This window comes from Ictidomys tridecemlineatus, chromosome 9 (assembly GCF_052094955.1).
Source record: "Ictidomys tridecemlineatus isolate mIctTri1 chromosome 9, mIctTri1.hap1, whole genome shotgun sequence".
Lineage (NCBI taxonomy): Eukaryota > Metazoa > Chordata > Mammalia > Rodentia > Sciuridae > Ictidomys > Ictidomys tridecemlineatus.
In genome coordinates, this window is record NC_135485.1 from 10,756,039 (window position 1) to 10,782,114 (window position 26,076).

At 45.6% G+C, this 26,076-nt stretch overlaps 1 protein-coding gene across 50 annotated transcripts in view; it reads right to left on the bottom strand.

The window, feature by feature from the left end:
• Window positions 1–26,076, bottom strand: part of Prom1 (prominin 1) — a 143,129-nt gene that overhangs the window by 26,511 nt on the left and 90,542 nt on the right. For 26 of the 50 annotated variants that reach the window (XR_013425710.1, XR_013425709.1, XM_078021068.1 and 23 more), the window contains 10 exons: window positions 23,948–24,028; window positions 23,750–23,818; window positions 23,080–23,172; window positions 19,998–20,113; window positions 16,815–16,874; window positions 13,401–13,424; window positions 12,952–13,020; window positions 8,663–8,686; window positions 8,214–8,282; window positions 3,991–4,014 (listed from right to left, as the gene is read on the bottom strand). Coding sequence is in view for 45 of the 50 variants with exons in the window: in XM_078021068.1 (XP_077877194.1) it covers window positions 3,991–4,014; window positions 8,214–8,282; window positions 8,663–8,686; window positions 12,952–13,020; window positions 13,401–13,424; window positions 16,815–16,874; window positions 19,998–20,113; window positions 23,080–23,172; window positions 23,750–23,818; window positions 23,948–24,028 (629 nt within the window). In the remaining 5 variants the exon portion in view is untranslated. Of the gene's footprint in view, window positions 1–3,990; window positions 4,015–8,213; window positions 8,283–8,662; window positions 8,687–12,951; window positions 13,021–13,400; window positions 13,425–16,814; window positions 16,875–16,908; window positions 19,795–19,975; window positions 20,114–23,079; window positions 23,173–23,749; window positions 23,819–23,947; window positions 24,029–26,076 lie in introns of those variants that run through there. The other 24 variants (XM_078021087.1, XM_078021099.1, XM_078021095.1 and 21 more) reach the window with 14 other exon arrangements.

Genomic DNA, 26,076 nt, shown 5'->3' on the forward strand with positions numbered 1-26,076 from the left:
ATGGCGGACTAAGCACTAGGCTGTGTGTGTGTGTGTGTGTGTTTGTGCCTGTGTGTATGTGTGTGTGTGTGTGAGAAATAACCAAGATGACAGGAGAGGGGAGGGTGAAGGAAGTTCTTGGAGCAGAAATGAATTCCAACTCTCCTAGAACTTCTGAGATGTTGCTTCCTCACATTGGGGAAATAAATCAACTCCACTGACCTGAAACTTTCTGCTCCTTCCTTACTGCCCCCAGAAGAGCAGACTGGCCAGGACACCTACCAGGACTCCCCTGCAGGGTGGCTGCTCTGGATGGAAACCCAGCCCTGCTTCAACAGTGACCACAGAAGGTGCCCCAGGGGAACCTGAGGGGGGCAGTTAGTCTGTGCTTTTTCTCTCCTTGAAACAAAGCCTGTCAACCTGCTGTGGGCTGCACACAGAATATAGAACACAGAAACCTCAGAAGAGCCTGCGACTTCCAACACCAACACACTCTGCTTCTGCCCTTCACAGGAGTGTGAGGGCCTGGGTCCTTCCCAAAGGCAGCTCCTTCAAATGTGCATTACACCCAGAATCACTCCAGAATCGTCCTCAGTGGTCTTTAGTACAACTGGGTGGGAGTCACTGATTGTGAATTTCTGCCTTGACAACCCAGGATGAATGCCCACCAGCAAGTGGGAAGAGACACTCATTTCTGAACATCTCCTAGGGCTTTTCCTGTTTCCTATCATTATTGTTTTCCCTTTTTGTCCAGTAAATGAAATCCAAGAGTTAGCAAGTCTTCTCATGTGCAGGGACATGGGAAAAACTGGTAAGCAAGGACTCTCACACACACCTCTTAAGCCCTCAGTGTTGAGTACTCACGTGGGGTGCACCTGAGCATCCAATGGGGGCTCGGGTGTTGTCTCATCTATGGTGGAGGCAGGTGTTGGCCTGCGTATGTAGCAAAGGGCTCAGACAGGGCCATGACAGGATGGGTGATGGCACACAGCTGCCTACTCTCAGCACTCAGGTCTGACACCAGGAGTTAGTGAATGTCTATGGCTTTGGCACTCACTTCTAAATGGCAATGGGTCCATGGCAATGTTAGTGTCCTGAGCGGTTTCTGGGACCTCAAAGACTATGTTATCAACTTGCGAAAAATAACCAACTTCCTTCCTAACTTCCTTCCTTCCTTCCTTCCTTCCTTCCTTCCTTCCTTCCTTCCTTCCTTCCTTCCTTCCTCCCTCCCTCCCTCCCTCCCTCCCTCCCTCCTTCCCTCCTTCCTTCCTTCTTTCTTTCTTTCTTTCTTTCTATTTTAAATCTGAGACAGGGTCTCACTATTTTCTTAGGGCCTTGCTGAGTTGCTGAGACTGGCTGAATCCTCCTGCCTGAGCCTCCCAAGTCACGAGGACTACAGGCATGCACCACCAACATCAACCTGAACCTCCCTTTGAAAATGAATCATTGCAACAAACCCTCTGAAGATTCCTACTTCTCAGGAAGCCATAATGCTGTGCCTTCCAGATTCCAAAGGATTTGCCATCAGCAGTGGGGAGCATGGTCAGCAGAGGGCCTCCTGCTACCAGAGTTCTCAAGGCCTGCTCTGCTGCCAATTGCACTGTCCAAGGGTTGTCCCTTTCCTGAACAGCCCAGATCCAAGTGGCTACAAAGGTAGGAGTACTTAGTCTCCATTTTGCCCAGGCAACGCTTGGCAGGGCATATTTACTCCAGAGGACTGAGGCTTCAGAAGGTCCACCTGGACTTCTCTTCAAACACCTCGCATCCCAAATTCTACCTCAGCATTGCCACCAGGAGACCTGACCCTCAGTACACTTCCCACCCAGGGTTGCCTGTCTTGCTAGAATCCTCTAAGCCAACTCAATGACACTTCCTGGTACAGAGAGGACACCTGCAGACCTCGCAAACAGGAGGCAAGACCAGAAACCAATTCTACAAATTCAGAACTAATGTTGAGGCAAAAGAGATAGTTGAGAACTCTCATTTGACCCTGAAATTTCAGTCCATAAGTATAAGGTACCCTTCAAGCATGCTACCCTATGAAACGGGAGATGTGTATGAGGCAGACCACAGCCCTGTCTACTCTGCCTGGAGGAGACTGAGCTAAGTGACCCTTGAATCAATCTTCACATCTCTCACAACGTAGCACTCTAGCAACCAAATCCAACACACATCCACCTTACCCTAGAGGCAGCAAATGACATGAAGTCAATTTGCCATTTTAAAACCTTATTGTTCATTATTATTATTATAACTTTCGATTTGTTCTGAATACTTGGGTCCACCCAAATATTAATAGGTTGAGATCCTAGACACCAGGTAGATGGCACTAGGAGGTGGAGGCCTTTGGGGAAGAATTTAGGACAAGAAACTCCAGTGAGCTGGCTCACTCCTTCACCTGGGTGAGATACAGGGAGGGGTACTGCCTATGAACAAGCCAGTGAACCTGACTTCACCTGGTCTAGCACTTGCCACCTCCAGAACCATGAGGAGGAATTTTCTCATTTGTAAGGGATCTTCTTTATTGTATTTCGCCTGGATTCACAAATACATCTTCCTTTCCCTTAAATGGCACACTAAATTAAAATGTTTGAAATTATTTTCAGGTTCAATAATTTAAATTGGTTAAACCTTTCACCCTTCTGAAGACACAAATACCTTTTTAGATCTGTTCCTTTTAAGGTCTGACAAAGGAAGAGCATCAGCTGTTACTAGGCAACACTGCTTAAGATAAGGATGCACTTGCCTGGACTATATATTTACCAACATAAACTCTTTCTGGGAGCCTATGCTGGAGGCTCCCAAGAACATGGTGACCTTTAAACTGGATTGTCCCTTATGGAGTGTAGGCTTCCAAGAGAAGGTGGATCCGCCTGCACACTGATGGTAGACTCACTCTTTTGCACCCAAGATACCTCCTTGGGGGCCAACAAATACTGGTTTGGGGCCAGCTGTATGGAGGTGATAAAGATCACACCCACTATGTAGGAGAGCTCAGGGATGGCCTGATGTCCTTGTTTATCCCAGCCCATGCATACAGGTCCCCTGGTTGTCAGGTACATCTCAAGTTTTAGTGGAGTCTCAGAAGAGGACACCTGGCAGGTCAGAGTTATTTAGTGAATGTCCAGGTTCACGGAAAGTGCTTTACGTGTAGAAAATGTGAATTAATGAAATTATTTTGGAGGAGAGGTTGGATTTCCTTCTCTGTAGGACCCTCATTTATTAGAAGGAAGGAGAATGGATGAGAGAAGGGAAGAAGGGTAAATCTGGAAGATATCTTAGTTTGATATAGAGAAATGCTAAAGGACACATGCATTTAAACTGTAATGATCTGGAGTTATAAGTAGCATTTTTGATGGCACAAAATTTTAGTTACTTCACATTTCCATTGTTAAGAAGTCACTGAAATCATGAAATGCTATGTAGGTCAAGATTGGAGTTAGACAGTGACAGAGTACCTTACAGAGAGAAGTGCAGGGCATCAAGAGCATGCAGAGATCTCAGAATATGTACATGGGTTGAGAAGGTTCACCATGTGACACACATTCACTTTCATACTTTTCTTTACCTTGTCATAATAGACTTGTCGTGAAGTTTATCATAACCAGTATTACCATTGTCCATACTTTAACAAAAATAAATGACACCAAAAAGACAATGTTATCACTAAAATGAAGTGTCTACATCATGGATCACAAAGACAATGTATGGGTCATGAAAGGTATGTGACAATTTGTTAAATCTGCAGATTCTAAAGTTGGAAATAACTTCTTCGTGGGTTAGGAATTTTAATATGTAAAATATTCATTCCTTCAAAGAATATTTCCAGAGCACCTTCTATGTTCCAGTCCTATTTTTAAGAACTTTCACAATTAATTATAACCTAGATGTATCTATTATTTCTATGTCATTTAAAGATGTTATTAATTTAACATTAAAGTCCATCATAAAATAATAAAATCCTCCTCTCATCCCATAAATAAATATAATTTCTTTAAAAAAAATGCTTACGTTTCCGGAGGTATAGTTTGAAGACTATAAAATACAAAAAGGAGAGACAAAATTACTGATATTCTTGTGACTATTACAGCTCTACAGTTACACCCCCCACATTTGTACTCCAATATAACGTTAATAGGACCCATTAAAGGGAGACAGGATGACGAGATGAGTGACATGGACAGGAACCACAGGGGATCACCAGACAGAGAGCCCAGGGCGGCCTGCGTGTGTGTGTGTGTGTGTGTGTGTGTGTGTGTGTGTGTGTGAGAGAGAGAGAGAGAGAGAGAGAGAGAACCAAGATGACAGGGGAGGGGAGGGTGAAGGCATTGAGACTGACTTGGCCCCTCAGAAGCTGCATGGTTCCCCTTCAGGAGACTTTTCCTGGGGGGCTGCTCAGGAACCAATGGTGGAGCTGCTCCTGACTTTGTATTAGCCTGACCTGCAGAAGGACTTTCCTAGCGGACTGGGCACCTTATCCATGCACTGTCCTCTTTGCCCCCAAACCTGGCTTTGTCATGAGTTGCGGCAGCATTTGAAGTCTTTTGGTGTGAGCGCTCATGGAACTCACAGACACGGGAAGGTACAAGGGGCTCAGGTTAACCTGAATGGAGGCCAATGGGTTCTCCCACAGCTTGTGAAGCCTCCTTCCCACCTGTGCAAGCCCAGAGGACAAGTGGCCCTGCTTGTTAACAAAATAGACACGTTTTTCTTCTCAACAACTCGGGGTTCCACCAGAAACCTCAGGGTAACCAGAAGACGAGACTGTCCTTACTCTCATGAACCAGAAACACTCCAGCAAGGGCTTCCACTGTCAAAGGCTGAATATTTTAGCCTTGTGACCTCCCAACCCTAAGTGAGCAGGGATCCTATTGTCTCCTTTCAAACATAAGGACACTGAGGCTCCAGGAAATGCCACTGAACTCACATAGTGACACAAGACTGTGCAACATGATTTACCCCAACACAGACCCAAGCCCGCAAGGAAGTCCTCGTGGGGCAGAAATGAATCCCTGTGTTCCAAGAGCTTCTGAGATGCTGCTTCCTCCCCTTCTAGAAATAAATCAACCTCACTAATCTGCCCCCAGAAGAGCAGACTGGCCAGGACACCTACCAGGACTCCCCTGCAGGGTGCGCTGTTCTGGATGGAAACCCAGCCCTGCTTCAACAGTGACCACAGAAGGTGCCCCAGGGGAACCTGAGGGGGGCAGTTAGTCTGTGCTTTTTCTCTCCTTGAAACAAAGCCTGTCAACCTGCTGTGGGCTGCACACAGAATATAGAATACAGAAACCTCAGAAGAGCCTGGGACTTCCAACACCAACACACTCTGCTTCTGCCCTTCACAGGAGTGTGAGGGCCTGGGTCCTTCCCAAAGGCAACTCCTTCAAATGTGCATTACACCCAGAATCACTCCAGAATCGTCCTCCATGGTCTTTAGTACAACTGGGTGGGAGTCACTGATTGTGAATTTCTGCCTTGACAACCCAGGATGAATGCCCACCAGCAAGTGGGAAGAGACACTCATTTCTGAGCATCACCTAGGGCTTTTCCTGTTTCCTATCATTATCGTTTTCCATTTTTGTCCAGTAAATGAAATCCAAGAGTTAGCAAGTCTTCCCATGTACAGTGACATGGATGAAAAACTGGTAAGCAAGGACAATCACACACACCTCTTAAGCCCTCAGTGCTGAGTACTCACGTGAGGTGCTCTTGCAAATCAAATGGGGGCTGGGTGTTGGCTTATCTATGGTGGAGGCAGGTGTTGGACAGCATATGTAGCAAAGGGCTCAGACAGGGCCATGACAGGATGGGTGAAGGCAGATAGTGGCCTATTCTCAACACTCAGGACTGACACCAGGGGTTAGTGAATGTCTATGGCTTTGGCACTCACTTCTAAATGGCAAAGTGTTCCTGGCAATGTTAGTGTCCTGAGAGGTTTTCTGGGGCCTCAAAGTCTGTGTTATGAATCTGCAAAATGACCCTCTTTCTTTCTACCTTTCTGTCTTTCTTGGTTTTTATTTAATTTTGAGATCGGGTCTCACTATTTGCCTGGGTCCTTGCTGAGTTGCTGAGACTGGCTGAATTTGTGATCCTCCCGCCGCAGCCTCTCAAGTCATTAAGGCTACTGGCATGCACATGAAGCCAAGCCTGACCATCCCTTATAATCGAAAAGGAATCCTGGATGCAGCAAACTCTCCAAAGCCTCCTACTCCTCAAGAAGCCATAATGCTGTACCTTCCGGATTCCCAAAGGACTTGCCATCAGCAGTGGGGAGCATGGTCAGCAGAGGGCCTCCTGCTGCCAGAGTTCTCAGGGCGTGCTCTGCTGCCAATTGCACTGCCCAAGGGTTGTCCCTTTCCTAAGCAGCCCAGATCCAAGTGGCTAGAGAGGTGGGGGCACAAAGTCTCCATTTTGCCCAATGAAGGCAACTCTTGGCAGGGCCTATTTGCCCCAGAGGACTGAGGCTTCAGAAGGTCCACCTGGACTTCTCTTCAAACACCTCACATCCTGAACTCCACCTCAGCATTGCCACCAGGAGACCTGACCCTCAGCACACTTCTCTCCCAGGCTTCCAGGCTTGCTATGATCCTCTAAGCGAATTCAATGACACTTCCTGGTACAGAGAGGACACTTGGGACCTCGAAAATAGAAGGCAAGACAAGAAACCAATTCTACAAATTCAGAGAGTCCTAGAAGAACTGATGTTGGGGCAAGAGAGATAGTTGAGAACTCTCCTTTGATCTTGAAATTTCAGTCCATTGAGTATAAGATGCCCTCCTAGCATGTTGTCCTATGAAACAGGAAATGTGTATGAGGCAGGCCCCAGCCCTGCCTACTCTGCCTGGAGGAGACTGAGCTAAGTGACCCTTGAATCAATCTACACATCTCTCAAAACACAGCACTCTAGCAACCAAATCCAACACACATCACCTTATCCTAGAGGCAGCAAATGAGATGAAGTGAATTTGACATTTTGAAACCTTATTTGTCCATTATATCATCATCATCATCATCATCACTTTTGCTTTGGTCTGAATGCTTGTGACCCCTAATATTCATAATTCGAGGTCCTAGTCACAAGGTGGATGGCACTAGGAGATGGAGGCCTTTGGGGAAGAATTTAGGACAAGCAAACCCAGTGAGCTGGCTCACTCCTTCACTGGGTGAGACACAGGGAGGGGCACCGTTTATGAACAAGCCAGTGAACCTGACTTCACCTGGTCTAGCACTTGCCACCTCCAGAACCATGAGGAAGGAATTTCTCTTGTTTGTAAGTGATCTTGTTGATAGTATTTTGCCTGAATACACAAATACAATTTCTTTTCCCTTCAATGGCAAATTAAATTGAAGTTTGAAATTTTTGTGATATTCAATATTGTAAATTCAGTAAACCTTTCACCCTATATATTTAGCTATATAAAATCTTACTGGGAGCCCAAGCTGTGGGCTCCTCTGAACATGGCGACCTTTGAAAAGGATTGTCCCACATGGGGTGTAGGCTTCTAACAGAAGGTGGATCCCTCTGCACACTGATGGTAGAATCATTCCTTTGCACCTGATGTACCACCTGAAAGGGCCAAAGAACACTGTTTTGGGGCTAACGGTGTGGAGGTGATAAAGACCACACTCACTATGTAGGAGAGCTCAGGGCTGCCCTGATGTCCTTTGTTTATCCCAGCCCATGTACACAGGCCCCCTGGTTGTCAGGTACATCTCAAGTTTAGTGGAGTCTCAGAAGAGGACACCTGGCAGGTCAGAGTTACTTAGTGAATATCAAGGTTCATGGAAAGTGTCTTACACCCAGAAAATGTGAATTCATGAAAGGATTTTGGAGGAGAGGTTGGAGTTCCTTTACCGGTTGACCCTAATTTATTAGAAGGAAGTAAGAATGGATGAGAGAAGGGCAGAAAGGTAAATCTGGAAGACAGTAAGCACCTAATTTGTTTAGAGAAATGCTAAAGTACACATGCATTTAAACCATAACGATTTGGAGTTATATGTAGCATTTTATGATGACACCAAATTTAGTTGCTTGCCATTTCCATTTCTAAGAAGTCACTGAAATTTCAAACTCATGGCATCATGAAATGCTATGTAGGTCAAGATTGGAGTTAGTCATTGATTATCATGCAGAGAGAAGTACAGGGCATCAAGAGCATGCAAAGAGCTCAGAAGATCCACAGTGAAAGAGAAGTTAACCACAGGACACACATGCCTTCCAGACTTTTCTTTACCTTGTCATGATAGCCTTGTCAAGAGCATGTGGTTGAGGTTCATCATAACTAGCATTACCATTTTCCAAACTGTAACAAAAATAAATGACACCAAAAACACCATGTTTTATCGCTAAGATGATGTGATTACACCATGGATAAAAAAGAAAATGTATGGGTCATAAAAGGTATGTGACAATCTGCAGATTCCAAAGATGGAAATGACTTCTACATGGGGGATTAGGAATTTTAAAATGTAAGATATTCATTCCCTCAAAGACTGTTTCTTGAGCACCCTGTATGTTCCATTTCTCTTTCAAGAGGTGTCACAATTTATCTTTACCAAGATGTATCTATTATTTCTATGTCATTTAAAGATGTTATTAATTTAACATTAAAGTCCATCATAAAATAATAAAATCCTCCCCCATTCCATGAATAAATATAAATTCTTTTAAAAAAATGCTTACGTTTCCGGGGGTATAGTTTGAAGACTATAAAATACAAAAAGGAGAGACAAAATTACTGATATTCTTGTGACTATTATAGCTCTACAGTTACACCCCCACATTTGTACTCCAATGTAACGTTAATAGGACCCATTAAAGAGAGACAGGATGACGAGATGAGGGACATGGACAGGAACCACAGGGGATCACCAGACAGAGAGCCCAGGGCGGCCTGAGTGTGTGTGTGTGTGTGTGTGTGTGTGTGTGTATGTGTGTGTGTGTGAGTGAGAGAGAGAGAGAGAGAGAGAGAGAGAGAGAACCAAGATGACAGGGGAGGGGAGGGTGAAGGCATTGAGACTGACTTGGCCCCTCAGAAGCTGCATGGTTCCCCTTCAGGAGACTTTTCCTGGGGTGCTGCTCAGGAACCAATGGTGGAGCTGCTCCTGACTTTGTATTAGCCTGACCTGCAGAAGGACTTTCCTAGAGGGCTGGGCACCTTATCCATGCACTGTCCTCTTTGCCCCCAAACCTGGCTTTGTCTTGAGATGCGGCAGCATTTGAAGTCTTTTGGTGTGAGCGCTCATGGAACTCACAGACACGGGAAGGTACAAGGGGCTCAGGTTAACCTGAATGGAGGCCAATGGGTTCTCCCACAGCTTGTGAAGCCTCCTTCCCACCTGTGCAAGCCCAGAGGACAAGTGGCCCTGGCTTGTTAACAAAATAGACACGTTTTTCTTCTCAACAACTCGGGGTTCCACCAGAAACCTCAGGGTAACCAGAAGACGAGACTGTCCTTACTCTCATGAACCAGAAACACTCCAGCAAGGGCTTCCACTGTCAAAGGCTGAATATTTTAGCCTTGTGACCTCCAAACCCTAAGTGAGCAGGGTTCCTATTGTCTCCTTTCAAACATAAGGACACTGAGGCTCCAGGAAATGCCACTGAACTCACATAGTGACACAAGACTGTGCAACATGATTTACCCCAACACGGACCCAAGCCCGCAAGGAAGTTCTTGTGGGGCAGAAATGAATCCCTGTGTTCCAAGAGCTTCTGAGATGCTGCTTCCTCCCCTTCTAGAAATAAATCAACCTCACTAATCTTCCCCCAGAAGAGCAGACTGGCCAGGACACCTACCAGGACTCCCCTGCAGGGTGGCTGCTCTGGATGGAAACCCAGCCCTGCTTCAACAGTGACCACAGAAGGTGCCCCAGGGGAACCTGAGGGGGGCAGTTAGTCTGTGTTTTTTCTCTCCTTGAAACAAAGCCTGTCAACCTGCTGAGGGCTGCACACAGAATATAGAATACAGAAACCTCAGAAGAGCCTGCGACTTCCAACACCAACTCACTCTGCTTCTGCCCTTCACAGGAGTGTGAGGGGCTAGGTCCTTCCCAAAGGCAGCTCCTTCAAATGTGCATTACACCCAGAATCACTCCAGAATCGTCCTCAGTGGTCTTTAGTACAACTGGGTGGGAGTCACTGATTGTGAACTTCTGCCTTGACAACCCAGGATGAATGCCCACCAGCAAGTGGGAAGAGACACTCATTTCTGAACATCTCCTAGGGCTTTTCCTGTTTCCAATCATTATCGTTTTCCCCTTTTGTCCAGTAAATGAAATCCAAGAGTTAGCAAGTTTCTCATGTGCAGGGACATGGGAAAAACTGGTAAGCAAGGACTCTCACACACACCTCTTAAGCCCTCAGTGCTGAGTACTCACATGAGGTGCTTCTGCAAATCGAATGGGGGCTCGGGTGTTGTCTCATCTATGGTGGAGGCAGGTGTTGGCCTGTGTATGTAGCAAAGGGCTCAGACAGGGCCATGACAGGCTGGGTGATGGCACACAGCTGCCTACTCTCAGCACTCAGGTCTGACCATCAGGAGTTAGTGAATGTCTATGGCTTTGGCACTCACTTCTAAATGGCAAAGTGTTCCTGGCAATGTTAGTGTCCTGAGAGGTTTTCTGGGGCCTCAAAGTGTGTGTTATGAACCTGCAAAATGACCCTCTTTCTTTCTATCTTTCTGTCTTTCTTGGTTTTTATTTAATTTTGAGATCGGGTCTCACTATTTGCCTGGGTCCTTGCTGAGTTGCTGAGACTGGCTGAATTTGTGATCCTCCCGCCGCAGCCTCTCAAGTCACTAAGGCTACTGGCATGCACATGAAGCCAAGCCTGACCATCCCTTATAATCGAAAAGGAATCCTGGATGCAGCAAACTCTCCAAAGCCTCCTACTCCTCAGGAAGCCATAATGCTGTACCTTCCGGATTCCCAAAGGACTTGCCATCAGCAGTGGGGAGCATGGTCAGCAGAGGGCCTCCTGCTGCCAGAGTTCTCAGGGCGTGCTCTGCTGCCAATTGCACTGCCCAAGAGTTGTCCCTTTCCTGAGCAGCCCAGATCCAAGTGGCTGGAGAGGTGGGGGCACAAAGTCTCCATTTTGCCCAATGAAGGCAACTCTTGGCAGGGCCTATTTGCCCCAGAGGACTGAGGCTTCAGAAGGTCCACCTGGACTTCTCTTCAAACACCTCACATCCTGAACTCCACCTCAGCATTGCCACCAGGAGACCTGACCCTCAGCACATTTCTCTCCCAGCTTCCAGGCTTGCCTGTCTTGCTGGACTCCTCTAAGCGAATTCAATGACACTTCCTGGTACAGAGAGGACACTTGGGACCTCGAAAATAGAAGGCAAGACAAGAAACCAATTCTACAAATTCAGAGAGTTCTAGAAGAACTGATGTTGGGGCAAGAGAGATAGTTGAGCACTCTCCTTTGACCTTGAAATTTCAGTCCATTAAGTATAACATCCATCCCCTCCTAGCATGCTACCCTATGAAACAGGAGATGTGTATGAGGCAGGCCACAGCCTTGTCTACTCTGCCTGGAGGACACTGAGCTAAGTAACCCTTGAATCAATCTTCACATCTCTCAAAACACAGCACTCTAGCAACCAAATCCAACACACATCACCTTATCCTAGAGGCAACAGATGAGATGAAGTGAATTTGACATTTCGAAACCTTATTTGTCCATTATATTATCATCATCATCATCATCATCATCATCATCATCATCATCATCACTTTTGCTTTGGTCTGAATGCTTGTGACCTCTAATATTCATAATTCGAGGTCCTAGTCACAAGGTGGATGGCACTAGGAGATGGAGGCCTTTGGGGAAGAATTTAGGACAAGCAAACCCAGTGAGCTGGCTCACTCCTTCACTGGGTGAGACACAGGGAGGGGCACCGTTTATGAACAAGCCAGTGAACCTGACTTCACCTGGTCAAACACTTGCCACCTCCAGAACCATGAGGAAGGAATTTCTCTTGTTTGTAAGTGATCTTGTTGATAGTATTTTGCCTGAATACACAAATACAATTTCTTTTCCCTTCAATGGCAAATTAAATTGAAGTTTGAAATTTTTGTGATATTCAATATTGTAAATTCAGTAAACCTTTCACCCTATATATTTAGCTATATAAAATCTTACTGGGAGCCCAAGCTGTGGGCTCCTCTGAACATGGCGACCTTTGAAAAGGATTGTCCCACATGGGGTGTAGGCTTCTAACAGAAGGTGGATCCCTCTGCACACTGATGGTAGAATCATTCCTTTGCACCTGATGTACCACTTGGAAGGGACAAAGAACACTGTTTTGGGGCTAACTGTGTGGAAGTGATAAAGACCACACTATGGTCTTTATCACCTCCACACAGTTATGTAGGAGAGCTCAGGGCTGCCCTGATGTCCCTTGTTTATCCCACCCCATGTATACAGGCCCCCTGGTTGTCACATCTCAAGTTTAGTGGAGTCTCAGAAGAGGACACCTGGCAGGTCAGAGTTACTTAGTGAATATCAAGGTTCATGGAAAGTGTCTTACACCCAGAAAATGTGAATTCATGAAAGGATTTTGGAGGAGAGGTTGGAGTTCCTTTACCGGTTGACCCTAATTTATTAGAAGGAAGTAAGAATGGATGAGAGAAGGGCAGAAGGGTAAATCTGGAAGACAGTAAGCACTTAATTTGTTTAGAGAAATGCTAAAGTACACATGCATTTAAACCATAACGATTTGGAGTTATATGTAGCATTTTATGATGACACCAAATTTAGTTGCTTGCCATTTCCATTTCCAAGAAGTCACTGAAATTTCAAACTCATGGCATCATGAAATGCTATGTAGGTCAAGATTGGAGTTAGTCATTGATTATCATGCAGAGAGAAGTACAGGGCATCAAGAGCATGCAAAGAGCTCAGAAGATCCACAGTGAAAGAGAAGTTAACCACAGGACACACATGCCTTCCAGACTTTTCTTTACCTTGTCATGATAGCCTTGTCAAGAGCATGTGGTTGAGGTTCATCATAACTAGCATTACCATTTTCCAAACTGTAACAAAAATAAATGACACCAAAAACACCATGTTTTATCGCTAAGATGATGTGATTACACCATGGATAAAAAAGAAAATGTATGGGTCATAAAAGGTATGTGACAATCTGCAGATTCCAAAGATGGAAATGACTTCTACATGGGGGATTAGGAATTTTAAAATGTAAGATATTCATTCCCTCAAAGACTGTTTCTTGAGCACCCTGTATGTTCCATTTCTCTTTCAAGAGGTGTCACAATTTATCTTTACCTAGATGTATCTATTATTTCTATGTCATTTAAAGATATTATTAATTTAACATTAAAGTCCATTATAAAATAATAAAATCCTCCCCCATTCCATGAATAAATATAATTTCTTTTAAAAAAATGCTTACGTTTCCGGGGGTATAGTTTGAAGACTATAAAATACAAAAAGGAGAGACAAAATTACTGATATTCTTGTGACTATTATAGCTCTACAGTTACACCCCCCACATTTGTACTCCAATGTAACGTTAATAGGACCCATTAAAGAGAGACAGGATGACGAGATGAGGGACATGGACAGGAACCACAGGAGATCACCAGACAGAGAGCCCAGGGCGGCCTACATGTGTGTGTGTGTGTGTGTGTGTGTGTGTGTGAGAGAGAGAGAGAGAGAGAGAGAGAGAGAGAGAGAAATAGCCAAGATGACAGGGAGGGAGGGTGAGGGTGAAGGAGACTGACTTGGCCCCTCAGAAGCTGCATGGTTCCCCTTCAGGAGACTTTTCCTGGGAGACTCCTCATGAACCAATGGTGGAGCTGCTCCTGACTTTGTATTAGCCTGACCTGCAGAAGGACTTTCCTAGAGGGCTGGGCACCTTCTGTATGCACTGACCAATGAGATTGAACTCACGTGGGGTGCACCTGCAAATCGAATGAACCAGAAACACTCAAGCAAGTGCTTACACTGTCAAAGGAGTGAGCAAGGATCCTATTGTCTCCTTTTACACATAAGGTCACTGAGGCTCCAGGAAATGCCATAGGACTTCCATAATGACACAAGAGAGCGCAACAGGATTTACCCTAACTCGGACCCCAGAAGCCTTAAGGAAGGTCTCAGTGGCGCAGACATGAATCCTTACTTTCCTAGAAAGTCTCAGAAGTTGCTTCCTCACCTCCTGGAAATAAATCAGCTCCACTAACCTGAAACTTTCTGTTCCTTCCTTACTGCCCCCAGAAGAGCAGACTGGCCAGGACACCTACCAGGACTCCCCTGCAGGGTGGCTGCTCTGGATGGAAACCCAGCCCTGCTTCAACAGGACCACAGAAGGTGCCCCAGGGGAACCTGAGGGGGGCAGTTAGTCTGTGCTTTTTCTCTCCTTGAAACAAAGCCTGTCAACCTGCTGTGGGCTGCACACAGAATATAGAACACAGAAACCTCAGAAGAGCCTGCGACTTCCAACACCAACACACTCTGCTTGTGCCCTTCACAGGAGTGTGAGGGGCTAGGTCCTTCCCAAAGGCAACTCCTTCAAATGTGCATTACACCCAGAATCACTCCAGAATCGTCCTCAGTGGTCTTTAGTACAACTGGGTGGGAGTCACTGATTGTGAATTTCTGCCTTGACAACCCAGGATGAATGCCCACCAGCAAGTGGGAAGAGACACTCATTTCTGAACATCTCCTAGGGCTTTTCCTGTTTCCTATCATTATTGTTTTCCCTTTTTGTACAGTAAATGAAATCCAAGAGTTAGCAAGTCTTCTCATGTGCAGGGACATGGGAAAAACTGGTAAGCAAGGACTCTCACACACACCTCTTAAGCCCTCGGTGTTTAGTACTCTCGTTAGGTGCATCAGTGCATTGAATGGGGGCTTGGGTGTTTCTTATCTATGCCAGAAGCAGGTGTTGGTCCACCTATATAGCAAAGGGCTCAGACAGGACCATGACAGGATGGGTGATGGTAGACAGTGGCCTATTCTCAACACTCAGGTCTGAGACCAGGAGTTAGTGAATGTTCATGGCTTCCACAATCACTTATAAATGGCAAAGTGTTCATAGCAATATTAGTGTGCTGTGAGGTTGCAGGGACCTCAAAGTCTGTGTTATCAACTGGCAAAATGACCCTCTTCTTTCTTTGTTTACCTTTAAATTTTGAGACTAGGTTCATTATTTGTTTAGGGCCTTGCTGAGCTGCTGAGACTGGCTGAACTTGTGATCCTCCTGCCTCAGCCTCCCAAGTCACTACGACTACAGGCATGCACCACCAAGCACAACCTTACCCTCCCTTCAATTGCAAAGGAATCCTAGACGCAACAAACTCTCCCAAGCCTCCTACTCCTCAGGAAGCCATAATGTTGTAACTTCTGGATTCCCACTGAATGTTAGGGGGACACAAGCATTCAGATCAAAGCAAAAGTGATGATAATAATAATATAATAATAATAATAGAAAAATAAGGTTCCAAAATTTCAAATTGACTTCATGTCATTTGCTGAATCAGTGGGGACATAGTCAGCAGAGGGTCTCCTGTTGCTAGAGTTCTCAGGGCCTGCTCTGCTGCCAATTGCACTGCCCAAGGGCTGTCCCTTTCCTGAACAGCCCAGATCCAAGCGGCTAGAGAGGTGGGGGCACAAAGTCTCCATTTTGCCCAATGAAGGCAATGCTTGGCAGGGCATATTTGTCCAGAGGACTGAGGCTTCAGAAGGTCCACCTGGACTTCTCTTCAAACACCTCGCATCCCAAACTCCACCTCAGCATTGCCACCAGGAGACCCTACCCTCAGCACACTTCCCGCCCAGGCTTGCCTGTCTTGCTATGATCCTCTAAGCCAACTCAATCACACTTCCTGGTACAGAGAGGACACCTGCAGACCTCGCAAAAAGGAGGCAAGACCAGAGACCAATTCTACAAATTCAGAGAGTCCTAGAAGAATTGATATTGGGGCATTAGAGATAGTTGAGAACTCTCTTTTGACCTTGAAATTTCAGTCCATAAGTATAAGGTACCCTTCAAGCATGCTACCCTATGAAACAGGAGATGTGTATGAGGCAGGCCACAGCCCTGTCTACTCTGCCTGGAGGAGACTGAGCTAAGTGACCCTTGAATCAATCTTCACATCTCTCACAACCTAGCACTCTAGCAACCAAATCCAGCACACATCACCTTATCCTAGAGGCAGCAGATGACATGAAGTCAATTTGACATTTTGATACCTCAGAGCTGCCCTGCTGTCCCTTGCTTATCCTGGCCCCACTTCTTTTCAGCAGACAGGCCTCCTGGTTGTCAGGTACATCTCAAGTTTTAGTGGATTCTCATAAGAGGACACCTGTCAGATAGTGCTCAGAATTACTTAGTGAATGTCCAGGTTCATGGAAAGTGACTTACAAATCCAGAAAATTTGAATGCATGAAAAGTTTTTGAAGAAGTTGGAATTTGTTTTCCGACTGACCATAATTTATGAGAAGGAAAGAGAATGGATGAGAGAAGGGAAGAGGGGTAAATCTGGAAGACAGTAAGCACCTAGTTTGAAGCAGAGAAATGCTAAAGTGTGCATGCATTAAAATCATTATGATCTTCAGTTATACGTAGCATTTTCTGATGACACCAAATTTTAGTTGCTTCACATTTCCGTTGCTAAGAAGTCACTGAAATCTCAAACTATGGCATCATAAAATGCTATGTAGGTCAAGATTGTAGCTAGGCGTTGACAGAGTATCATGCAGAGAAAAGTGCAAGGCACCAAGAGCATGCAGAGATCTCAGAAGATGTACAGGGAAAGAGAAAGTTCACCACAGGACACACATGCACTTCTGGACTTTTGTTTACCTTGGCATAACAGCATTGTGAATACCATATGGATGAGCTTTATGATAACCATTTTCCATACTGTAACAAAAATAAATGACACCAAAACACCATGTTATCTCTAAGATGAAGTGTTTACATCATGGATCACAAAGACAATGTATGGGTCATGAAACGTACGTGACAATTTGTTAAATCTGCAGATTCCAAAAATGGAAATTACTTCTTCATGGATTAGTAATTTTAACATGTAAAATATTCATTCCTTCAATGAGTATTTTTGAGCACCGTCTATGTTCCAGTCCTCTTTTTAAGAGGTGTCACAATTTATTTTTACCTAGATGTATCTATTATTTTTATGTCATTTAAAGATATTAATAATTTAACTTTAAACTCCATTATAGGATAATAAAATCCTCCCCCATCCCCTGTATAAATATAATTTTTTAAAAAAGGTTTACGTTTCCGAGTGTACAGTTTTAACATTATAAAATACAAAAAGGAGAGACAAAATTACTAATTTTCTTGTGACTCTTAGAGCTCTAAAGCCACACCCCACACATTTGTACTCCAACATGAATGTTAATAGTCCCATTCCAGAGAGACGGGTTGAGCACATGAGTGACATGGACAAGAAACACAGGAAATCACCAGACAGAGAGCTCAGGACGGCCTACGTGTGTGTGTGTGTGTGTGTGTGTGTGAGAGAGAGAGAGAGAGAGAGAGAGAGAGAGAGAGAGAGAGAGAGAGAGAGAGAGAGAAAACCAAGATGACAGGGGAGGGAGGGTGAAGGCGTTGAGACTGACTTGGCCCCTCAGAAGCTGCATGGTTCCCCTTCAGGAGACTTTTCCTGGGAGACTCCTCATGAACCAATGGTGGAGCTGCTCCTGACTTTGTATTAGCCTGACCTGCAGAAGGACTTTCCTAGAGGGCTGGGCACCTTATCCATGCACTGTCCTCTTTGCTCCCAAACCTGGCTTTGTCATGAGTTGCGGCAGCATTTGAAGTCTTTTGGTGTGAGAGCTCATGGACAAGTGGCCCTGGCTTGTTAACAAAATAGACACATTTTTCTTCTGAACAACTTGGGGTTCCACCAGAAACCTCAGGGTAACCAGAAGACGAGACTGTCCTTACTCTCATGAACCAGAAACACTCCAGCAAGGGCTTCCACTGTCAAAGGCTGAATATTTTAGCCTTGTGACCTCCCAACCCTAAGTGAGCAGGGATCCTATTGTCTCCTTTCAAACATAAGGACACTGAGGCTCCAGGAAATGCCACTGAACTCACATAGTGACTCAAGACTGTGCAACATGATTTACCCCAACACAGACCCAAGCCCGCAAGGAAGTTCTCGTGGGGCAGAAATGAATCCCTGTGTTCCAAGAGCTTCTGAGATGCTGCTTCCTCCCCTTCTAGAAATAAATCAACTCCACTAACCTGAAACTTTCTGTTCCTTCCTTACTGCCCCCAGAAGAGCAGAGTGGCCAGGACACCTACCAGGACTCCCCTGCAGGGTGGCTGCTCTGGATGGAAACCCAGCCCTGCTCCAACAGGACCACAGAAGGTGCCCCAGGGGAACTTGAGGGGGGCAGTTAGTCTGTGCTTTTTCTCTCCTTGAAACAAAGCCTGTCAACCTGCTGTGGGCTGCACACAGAATATAGAACACAGAAACCTCAGAAGAGCCTGGGACTTCCAACACCAACACACTCTGCTTCTGCCCTTCACAGGAGTGTGAGGGCCTGGGTCCTTCCCAAAGGCAGCTCCTTCAAATGTGCATTACACCCAGAATCACTCCAGAATCGTCCTCAGTGGTCTTTAGTACAACTGGGTGGGAGTCACTGATTGTGAATTTCTGCCTTGACAACCCAGGATGAATGCCCACCAGCAAGTGGGAAGAGACACTCATTTCTGAACATCTCCTAGGGCTTTTCCTGTTTCCTATCATTATCGTTTTCCCCTTTTGTCCAGTAAATGAAATCCAAGAGTTAGCAAGTCTTCTCATGTGCAGGGACATGGGAAAAACTGGTAAGCAAGGACTCTAACACACACCTCTTAAGCCCTCAGTGCTGAGTACTCACGTGGGGTGCAGCTACGCATCCAGTGGGGGCTCGGGTGTTGTCTCATCCATGGTGGAGGCAGGTGTTGGCCTGCGTATGTAGCAAAGGGCTCAGACAGGGCCATGACAGGATGGGTGATGGCACACAGCTGCCTACTCTCAGAACTCAGCACTCAGGTCTGACACCAGGAGTTAGTGAATGTCTATGGCTTTGACACTCACTTCTAAATGGCACAGGGTCCATGGCAATGTTAGTGTCCTGAGACATTTCTGGGACCTCAAAGTCTGTGTTATCAACTTGTAAAAAAACCCTCTTTCTTCTTTCTTTTTAAATTTTGATTCACTATTTGTTTAAGGCCTGGCTGAGGTGCTGAGACTGGCTGAACTTGTGACCCTCCTGCCTCTGTCTCCCAAAGATGGGAATGACTTCTGTATGGATTAGAAATTTTTAACATGTAAAATATTCATTCCTTTAATGAGTATTTCTTGTACACCCTCTGTGTTCCCGTCCTCTTTTTCAGAACTGTCGGAATTTATTTTTAACTAGGTGTATCTATTATTTTTATGTCATTTAAAGATATTATTAATTTAAAGTCCATCGTAGGATAATAAATCCTCTCCCATCCCATGTATGAATATGATTTTTTTAAAAAAGGCTTACATTTCCATGCATAGAGTTTCAACACCATAAAATATAAAAAGTAGAGACAAAATTAGTAATATTTGTGCGACTATTTCAGCTCTACAGCTACACTCTCCACATTTGTACCCAATATGGATATTAATAGTGCACATTCCAGAGAGACAGGTTGAGGAGGTGAGTGACATGAATATGAAACATACAAGATCACCAGACACATAGTCAAGGACCGATGACAGGATGGAAAGGAAAATAGTAATAAAAGTTATCATAAAGTGAAATGCCAAGTCCCCGACCGAGAGCAACTGCAAAGGAGAAATGAGAAGACTGGTTAATGAAGTTGAGATTAATTGAGAGCGAAAAGGGAGGATTAGCATTAAAACTTAACAAAACCAGGACAGATTTTTTTTAGAAGAGAGTCAGCTGCAGTCATCTGAGCTCAGATGCAGCAGCTCCTTGAAGCCCAGCCCGGACTTCGACCCCCACCTTCAAGGACGCTCATGCTTACTCTTCATATACATCCTCTGATTCCATGCGGCGGTAGTGCTTGGCCAGCTTCACAGCGATGATTAGAGCCGGGAGTAAAAGAAAAGTAGCTTTCCCTATGCCAAACCAAAACAAATTCTGGGGAGAAAAAGAAATCAAAAAGTTGAATTAAAATTCAAGAAAATTAAATACTTGAAGATGGGCAATGGAAAATAATAGGTGCCTATTGGAAAATATGTGTTTTGCAATCTTTTATAAATGAATCTTCATTTTGTTCTTTAAAATTATTTGTGAACGTAACATGAAGCAGCCATTGTCTGAAGGGCCACATGCTACAATCCAGTTTGTTTTTCTGAAAACTTTGAGTAGATTCTATATTTATTATATTATTACATTTATTTTCCAGACGACAAACAGAAACAGCCAGCAGTGAAGCCAGGATTTCACTTAGGACACTCCAGGAAAACTCCAAGTCTCGCCCTCCTCAGATCCCTTGGCTGCCCCAACCGTCCAGCCTGCAGGATGGCCAGCTGTGCGGTGTGAGTCTACACCCCTTCTTGGAGCTAGACTCACGAAACTTTCTCGCTTTGATCTGCCTGTGAGCAGTGGAGGCGCAGCAGCCCCACCCCATAACATAAGTGTGTCAACAAGACAGAAGCAAAGCTGGGCACACGGCAGGGTCTCGAGGGAAGTCCCGTGTTTCATGTTAACCACTCTGAAGGTGGGCCACAGGCTGGGTTCAACCATGTTTTACTTAAAAAGCAAAATTAAAGTGTCCTTTAAAAAACAGTTGCCAATATTTATAAGTCAGATCTCACACATAAACCTGAACTTAACGTCTTTTCTTGAAAAATCTGAGATTGCATTTCATATCCTGGACCCTTGTGCCCATGAGACAGCAGCCAACAGCAGGAGAGTCATGCTTCTCCCTCAAGAGCAGCATTCGCCCTCATTTGGGCACAGACCATGTCATCCTTTGAAGAGTGAAACCCCAAATCCCTTAATGTTACCAAACAAAGCAGTAACAGCTACGCACAGTGTGACCCCGTGGTACACACAGGCTGGTACCGCTTCTGATCAGCATCCTTCTTGGTTGGCTTGTAATCCTGCACATTCCAGGCTCCTATGGAAGTTCAAGTCTGAGCCCTGCCTGGGGACAATGCTGCAGGACCAGCAGAGCAGCTTCCCCAGCCACCATGAGGCAGAAGGCAGCTGGGACACCAGCCTCCACCTGCCTGTCCCAGCCTGGCCAGGCAGCTTTGTTGTGCTCCTGGATGAGCTGGCCGTTGTTTTTTGGTGGCATATCCCTGGCCTCTAATTTCTAGGCTTTCCAATCTTCTGACAGCCACATCCATTCCCTGGAAGCTTCCTAAATCCTTTGAGGAGTGATCAAGATACTAAAGAGACATGGCGGCCAACCTGCATCTATTTTGTTGGTGCAATGGGGTTCCCAGAGCTCTTCCTCGCTGTAAACCACCAGCAGCAAAGATCCAGCCTGTTATCCCCCTGAGCAGCCTCTGGACCTCTCCTTTTTCTGCCCTAATCTTTGCAGAGAGGCATCTAGAAGCTGGGTGATTTGCCTGATTGGTGATGGGAAGTGGAGAGTGGACCAGGAAGAGGTCATTTCACAATAAATGAGGTGAACCCTGGACTGGCCTAATGAAGACTTCCACAGAAGCTGGCAGCAAGGGCCACCAAACACAGGACAGATGGGGCAAGAAGTTGCCACAGGAGGTAAGCAGCCAAGAAGCTATGGCCTGGGGTGCCAGAGTGGAAGGATCATTCCCCTCGTGGCCATGCAAGTCAGCCAGCAAATGAACTTGTGAGCAGGGAAGAGGGAGATGGAGAAAGAGAGCGGGATGCACTGAGTTCTCTGAGCAGCATGTCTTAGGAATGCTCTGTGCCAGCAAAGGGCACAGCAGCGCCCTCTGTCGTGCAGTTCAATGTAACATGTGTTGCAGAGGCCAGATGGTGGAGATACACGCTGGTGCGTAATTCAACAGCAATTATATTTCTCAGGAAAAGCACAGAGTTCTGTGGGAATGTGGAAAAGGGATCCTGTAAGTTTGGAGGATCATAAAATCCTTCCAGAGAAAAGGATACAGTTCAGAAAACTGAACAACAAAGGACTGCTAACAGCTACAGAGGGTGTTCATGAACCAGTAGTGGTGTCAAGGGCTTTACACGGAAGGTAGCTGAACCATCAAAACAGCCCCATTGGGGTGACGAAGCTCAGGAAATGTCAATGGTGTTTCAAAGTCAGAGTTCAGAAAGGGTAGAAGTGGCATTTGAGTTCAGAGTCCATGTTCTCAACCACTGCTAACAGATCTGGAGAAGTTAGTCCAATGCATAGGAAGGGTGGGGAGAAGAGAGAAAGAGAGAGGGAGACCGTCTGCAGACCGGAAGTTGGGTATGTGCAAAGGCCTAGAGGTGGGGAACTTTGAAGAAGTGAAAGGAAATGAGCATGTCTGGAGCCCAGGGGGAAAGGTGGGAAGCAGCACATAATGCGACCTGGGTGGGCAGGACGCTATCATGCTCTGCTGGCATGTTCTCTGTAGGGTGCTGGCCTTCATCGTGGTAGCAAGGGGAAACCACCACAGCACTCTGAGCAGAAGAAGCAAGAGAATCTGCCCACAGACAGGGTCAGTGCAAGCTGAGGGTGAACAGAGGCGAGCAACAAATCTGATAAACCGAAATCTGCCGTCCCCGGTGTCACATGTTAAAACACCTTTAAAACAAAAACGAAGCCTGGATTTTAGCACTGGGCCTGTGCAGAAAGTCACATGAAGAATCTCCTGATATTAGCTATCAGCATAGCAAGGAGTCTTCCCTTCCGATTGTTCCCACCAAGAGGCGTCTCCCAACTTCCAAGTGTAATCTTAGTAAGGAACGAGCAGCTGTAAACAGGACTGTGACTGTTTTGGTCTACTGGGTATCATAACACACTCATCTAAATTTTAGGGTTTAGGATTTGGGTTCTAGACCAAAATAAACCCCAACAGAAAACTAATATAAATAAATATTATAGTGTCTATTTCCATCTGGGGGAAAACAATCAAGATGATGGGTTTAACACGTCTGCTTTTGGAAGATGGAGTTCTCACCAGAGGGTCCACAATGAAGCCACACAGAATCACTTTAAAAGCAGAATCCATGGCGGTGGCCACAGGCTTGCAGGGCACCATCTTCTCAGTGACCTATGGAGGTGAGGGACATAGGAAAACTGAGTGAGCAGATCACCAAACCCCACAACGACTAGACCCTTTTGGCCCGTCTCACATAAGGACCTCCCTTCCTCGGAGATGCGGAGCTGACTGGGGGTTTGTGTGGATGAGTCCCACAGGTGTGAATCCAAGGACTTCAAAGCAAGAACCTTGTTCTCTCTGAGCCTCGGTTTCCAGTTTCCTCAAATGTTATGTGAACCAGAGGATCCACCCTTCAGGGTTGCTGAGAGAACTAAAAGCACACAGATCCAGCAGTGGTTCAGACTGAATTTTTAGTCTGATCCCTTTGTTATATGACAAAGGAGGTGAGAAGCAAATGGAGGAACCCATGTCACAATGGTGTGCCAAGGGACAAGAGGGGATTTGGGAGGGGGAAGGGGCTCCCACCTGGTGGGCTGGTCTCAGAGGTCTTGGTCTCCACACTTCAAAGCCCTTCTACTTGGTGTCAGTCCAATTACCAGGAATCCAATCTCACTTCCTCCATATTTTACCCTAGACAATGACTGTCTTAGGACACCCCATTTATGTTCATAGAAGGTCAACTACTTACAGCCAGCTCCACCCACTCTAGGTAGTGTTCAAAATAGCGTAAGATTTTTTTCGCAAATTTCTTCGTTTCCTAGAAAGAAACTGAAGATCAGTGATGCCACTAAAATGATGACAGCGTACTCAAACACCACAGAGACTTCATCATGGAAAGCTCACAGGCCCATTTATTGATTGGCTTATTTTAAGAAAGAAAACTCACTTCCACAATAACGGAGGAGATATCGTTTGTTATGAAGACCTGAACAGAATCCAAAGACTGCAGGATCTTGGACACTTTCTCCTGGAAAACAGAACAGTAATTAGAAGGGGATCAAGTGATAAGAGGAATTAAACAGACAATATGAAAATCAATTTGAGTGCAGCTGTCCCTGGGAACACGGATTTCAAGAGCCCCCGGGATAGCAAGTTTAAAGATCTTCAGGTCCTCATGTAAAATGGCAGGTGACCAACACATCCCACACCCTCCCATATACTTTAAGTCATCTCCAAATTACTTATAATGCCTGACACGATATAAATACTATGCAAATAATTGTCACTGTATTTTTTAGGGGACAACGAGAAGAAAAACAGTCTGTATACGTTCAGTACAGACTTAGTTATTTCCCCCAAATATTTTCCATTCTGTGGCTGGCTGGACCTGCAGATACAGACCCCCATGGATCCGGACAATCAGTAGTACTGGTGCCCCAGTCCAATGCCACCAAGACCTGGCCCAGTCACCTGAGGGTAGGGGAAGGAGAAGAGCCAAGATCAGGCATTGGGGGGCCAGCACTGGAGTGGAGACTTCATAGGACTTCCTTCCAGGAGAACTCACAGCAAAGTGGGCAGAAGGGTGCTGCTGGCCACTGTTCCCGGAGGAGGTGGCTGACGACTTCAAGACCACCAAGCTGAGAACATACTAAGGTGTAGGAATTTGCCTGCACTGTCATTCCAAGATAGCACTGTGGCCAACCTGCATGAGAGCTTGGTGCAAAATCTGAAGAAGGGTTCCTTTGCCCAAAGTGCTGAGCAACACAGCCTGACCAGTGGGTCACGACTGAGTCCTGGCCCTAGTGCCTCCTGGGCTGGGCCCCGTGAATGCAACCCCAAGCTGCGTGCACTGCTGCTCCAAAGGGAGCAAAAGGCCTGTAGCCAGCAGGGTGTCTCTTGGGGTCCCTTGGCAAGGGATAAAGCATGATGAAATGGCCCCAGGGATTGGAGGTGTAGGGATGGTCAGAGTGCAGAGTGAACCTGAATGTCTTCAGAGAAAGTGAGTCCTGGTATTGGTTCACGGAGAACAGTGAAGGAAGGAACACCGAGATTTTCACTGTGGGGCTCATAGCCAAACCTTTGTGGGCAGCCTACCTACTCAACAAGGAAATATTTTCTTCCTTATTGAGTTGCTTGTTGGCATTTTGTGTACGAGATGATTATAGCACAGCCACAGAGCTGAGTCTCTGTTGTGGGAGTGTTTGTGGCTAGGGTACCCTTGCAGTGGAGCACAGCAACTGTTCCAGATGATTGACACCTTCTCTGGCATGATTTCTCAGGGCTTAGAGCACATAGTTGGCCTTCCAAATTCATAGATTTTGCATTTGGGAATTCAACGAATCTTTTTGGAAAAAAAGTATATGGAACATATAGATATGATTGTTTTCTTGTTATTATCCCCTAAACATTGCAGTATAATAACTATTCATATAGCATTTGCATTGCGTTGAGTAGTCTTGGTAATCTAGAGAGAATTTAAAGTATATGAGAAGATGTGCAGAGGTTATATACAAATACTGTGTATGCCATTTTATGCAAGGGACTTCAGCACTCATGGGCTCTGGTGTCCATGGAGGGTTCTGGAACTGACCCCTCCCCCAGTGAGGGACAACTGTACTTCTCTGCTCTGACCATGATGATCATGGGTGTGGCCATGTGACTTGCTTTGTCCAGGGGAAAATGAACAAAGTGGAATGTGCTAGTTCTAAGCAGTATCTTAAAACACAACTGTGTTCCTGTCACCCCAAACTCATGTACCCACTAAGAGCATGTGAGGTGACCATGACAGAGGCTGCTCCTTCAAGCTGCCTATCTAAGGGGGGAGATAAGTCGAGCAGCCTGTGGGCAGCCCAGCAGTGAGCTGGATGTGGTTAGAGAGCACTGAGTCTTCACACTGGTTTGCTAGGCGTCGATAGCTCTGTGAGATTGCCCCATGTTACCTTCTAGGTTTCTATGCATCAAAATAGATTTCAGTTCTATAGACAACCTGCTAGGAGAGGTCAGCATTTACGGAAGCAAAAATAGAAGGGAAATGGTAGGAAAACCCAATTGGGTATTTAGATGGGTACATACCTG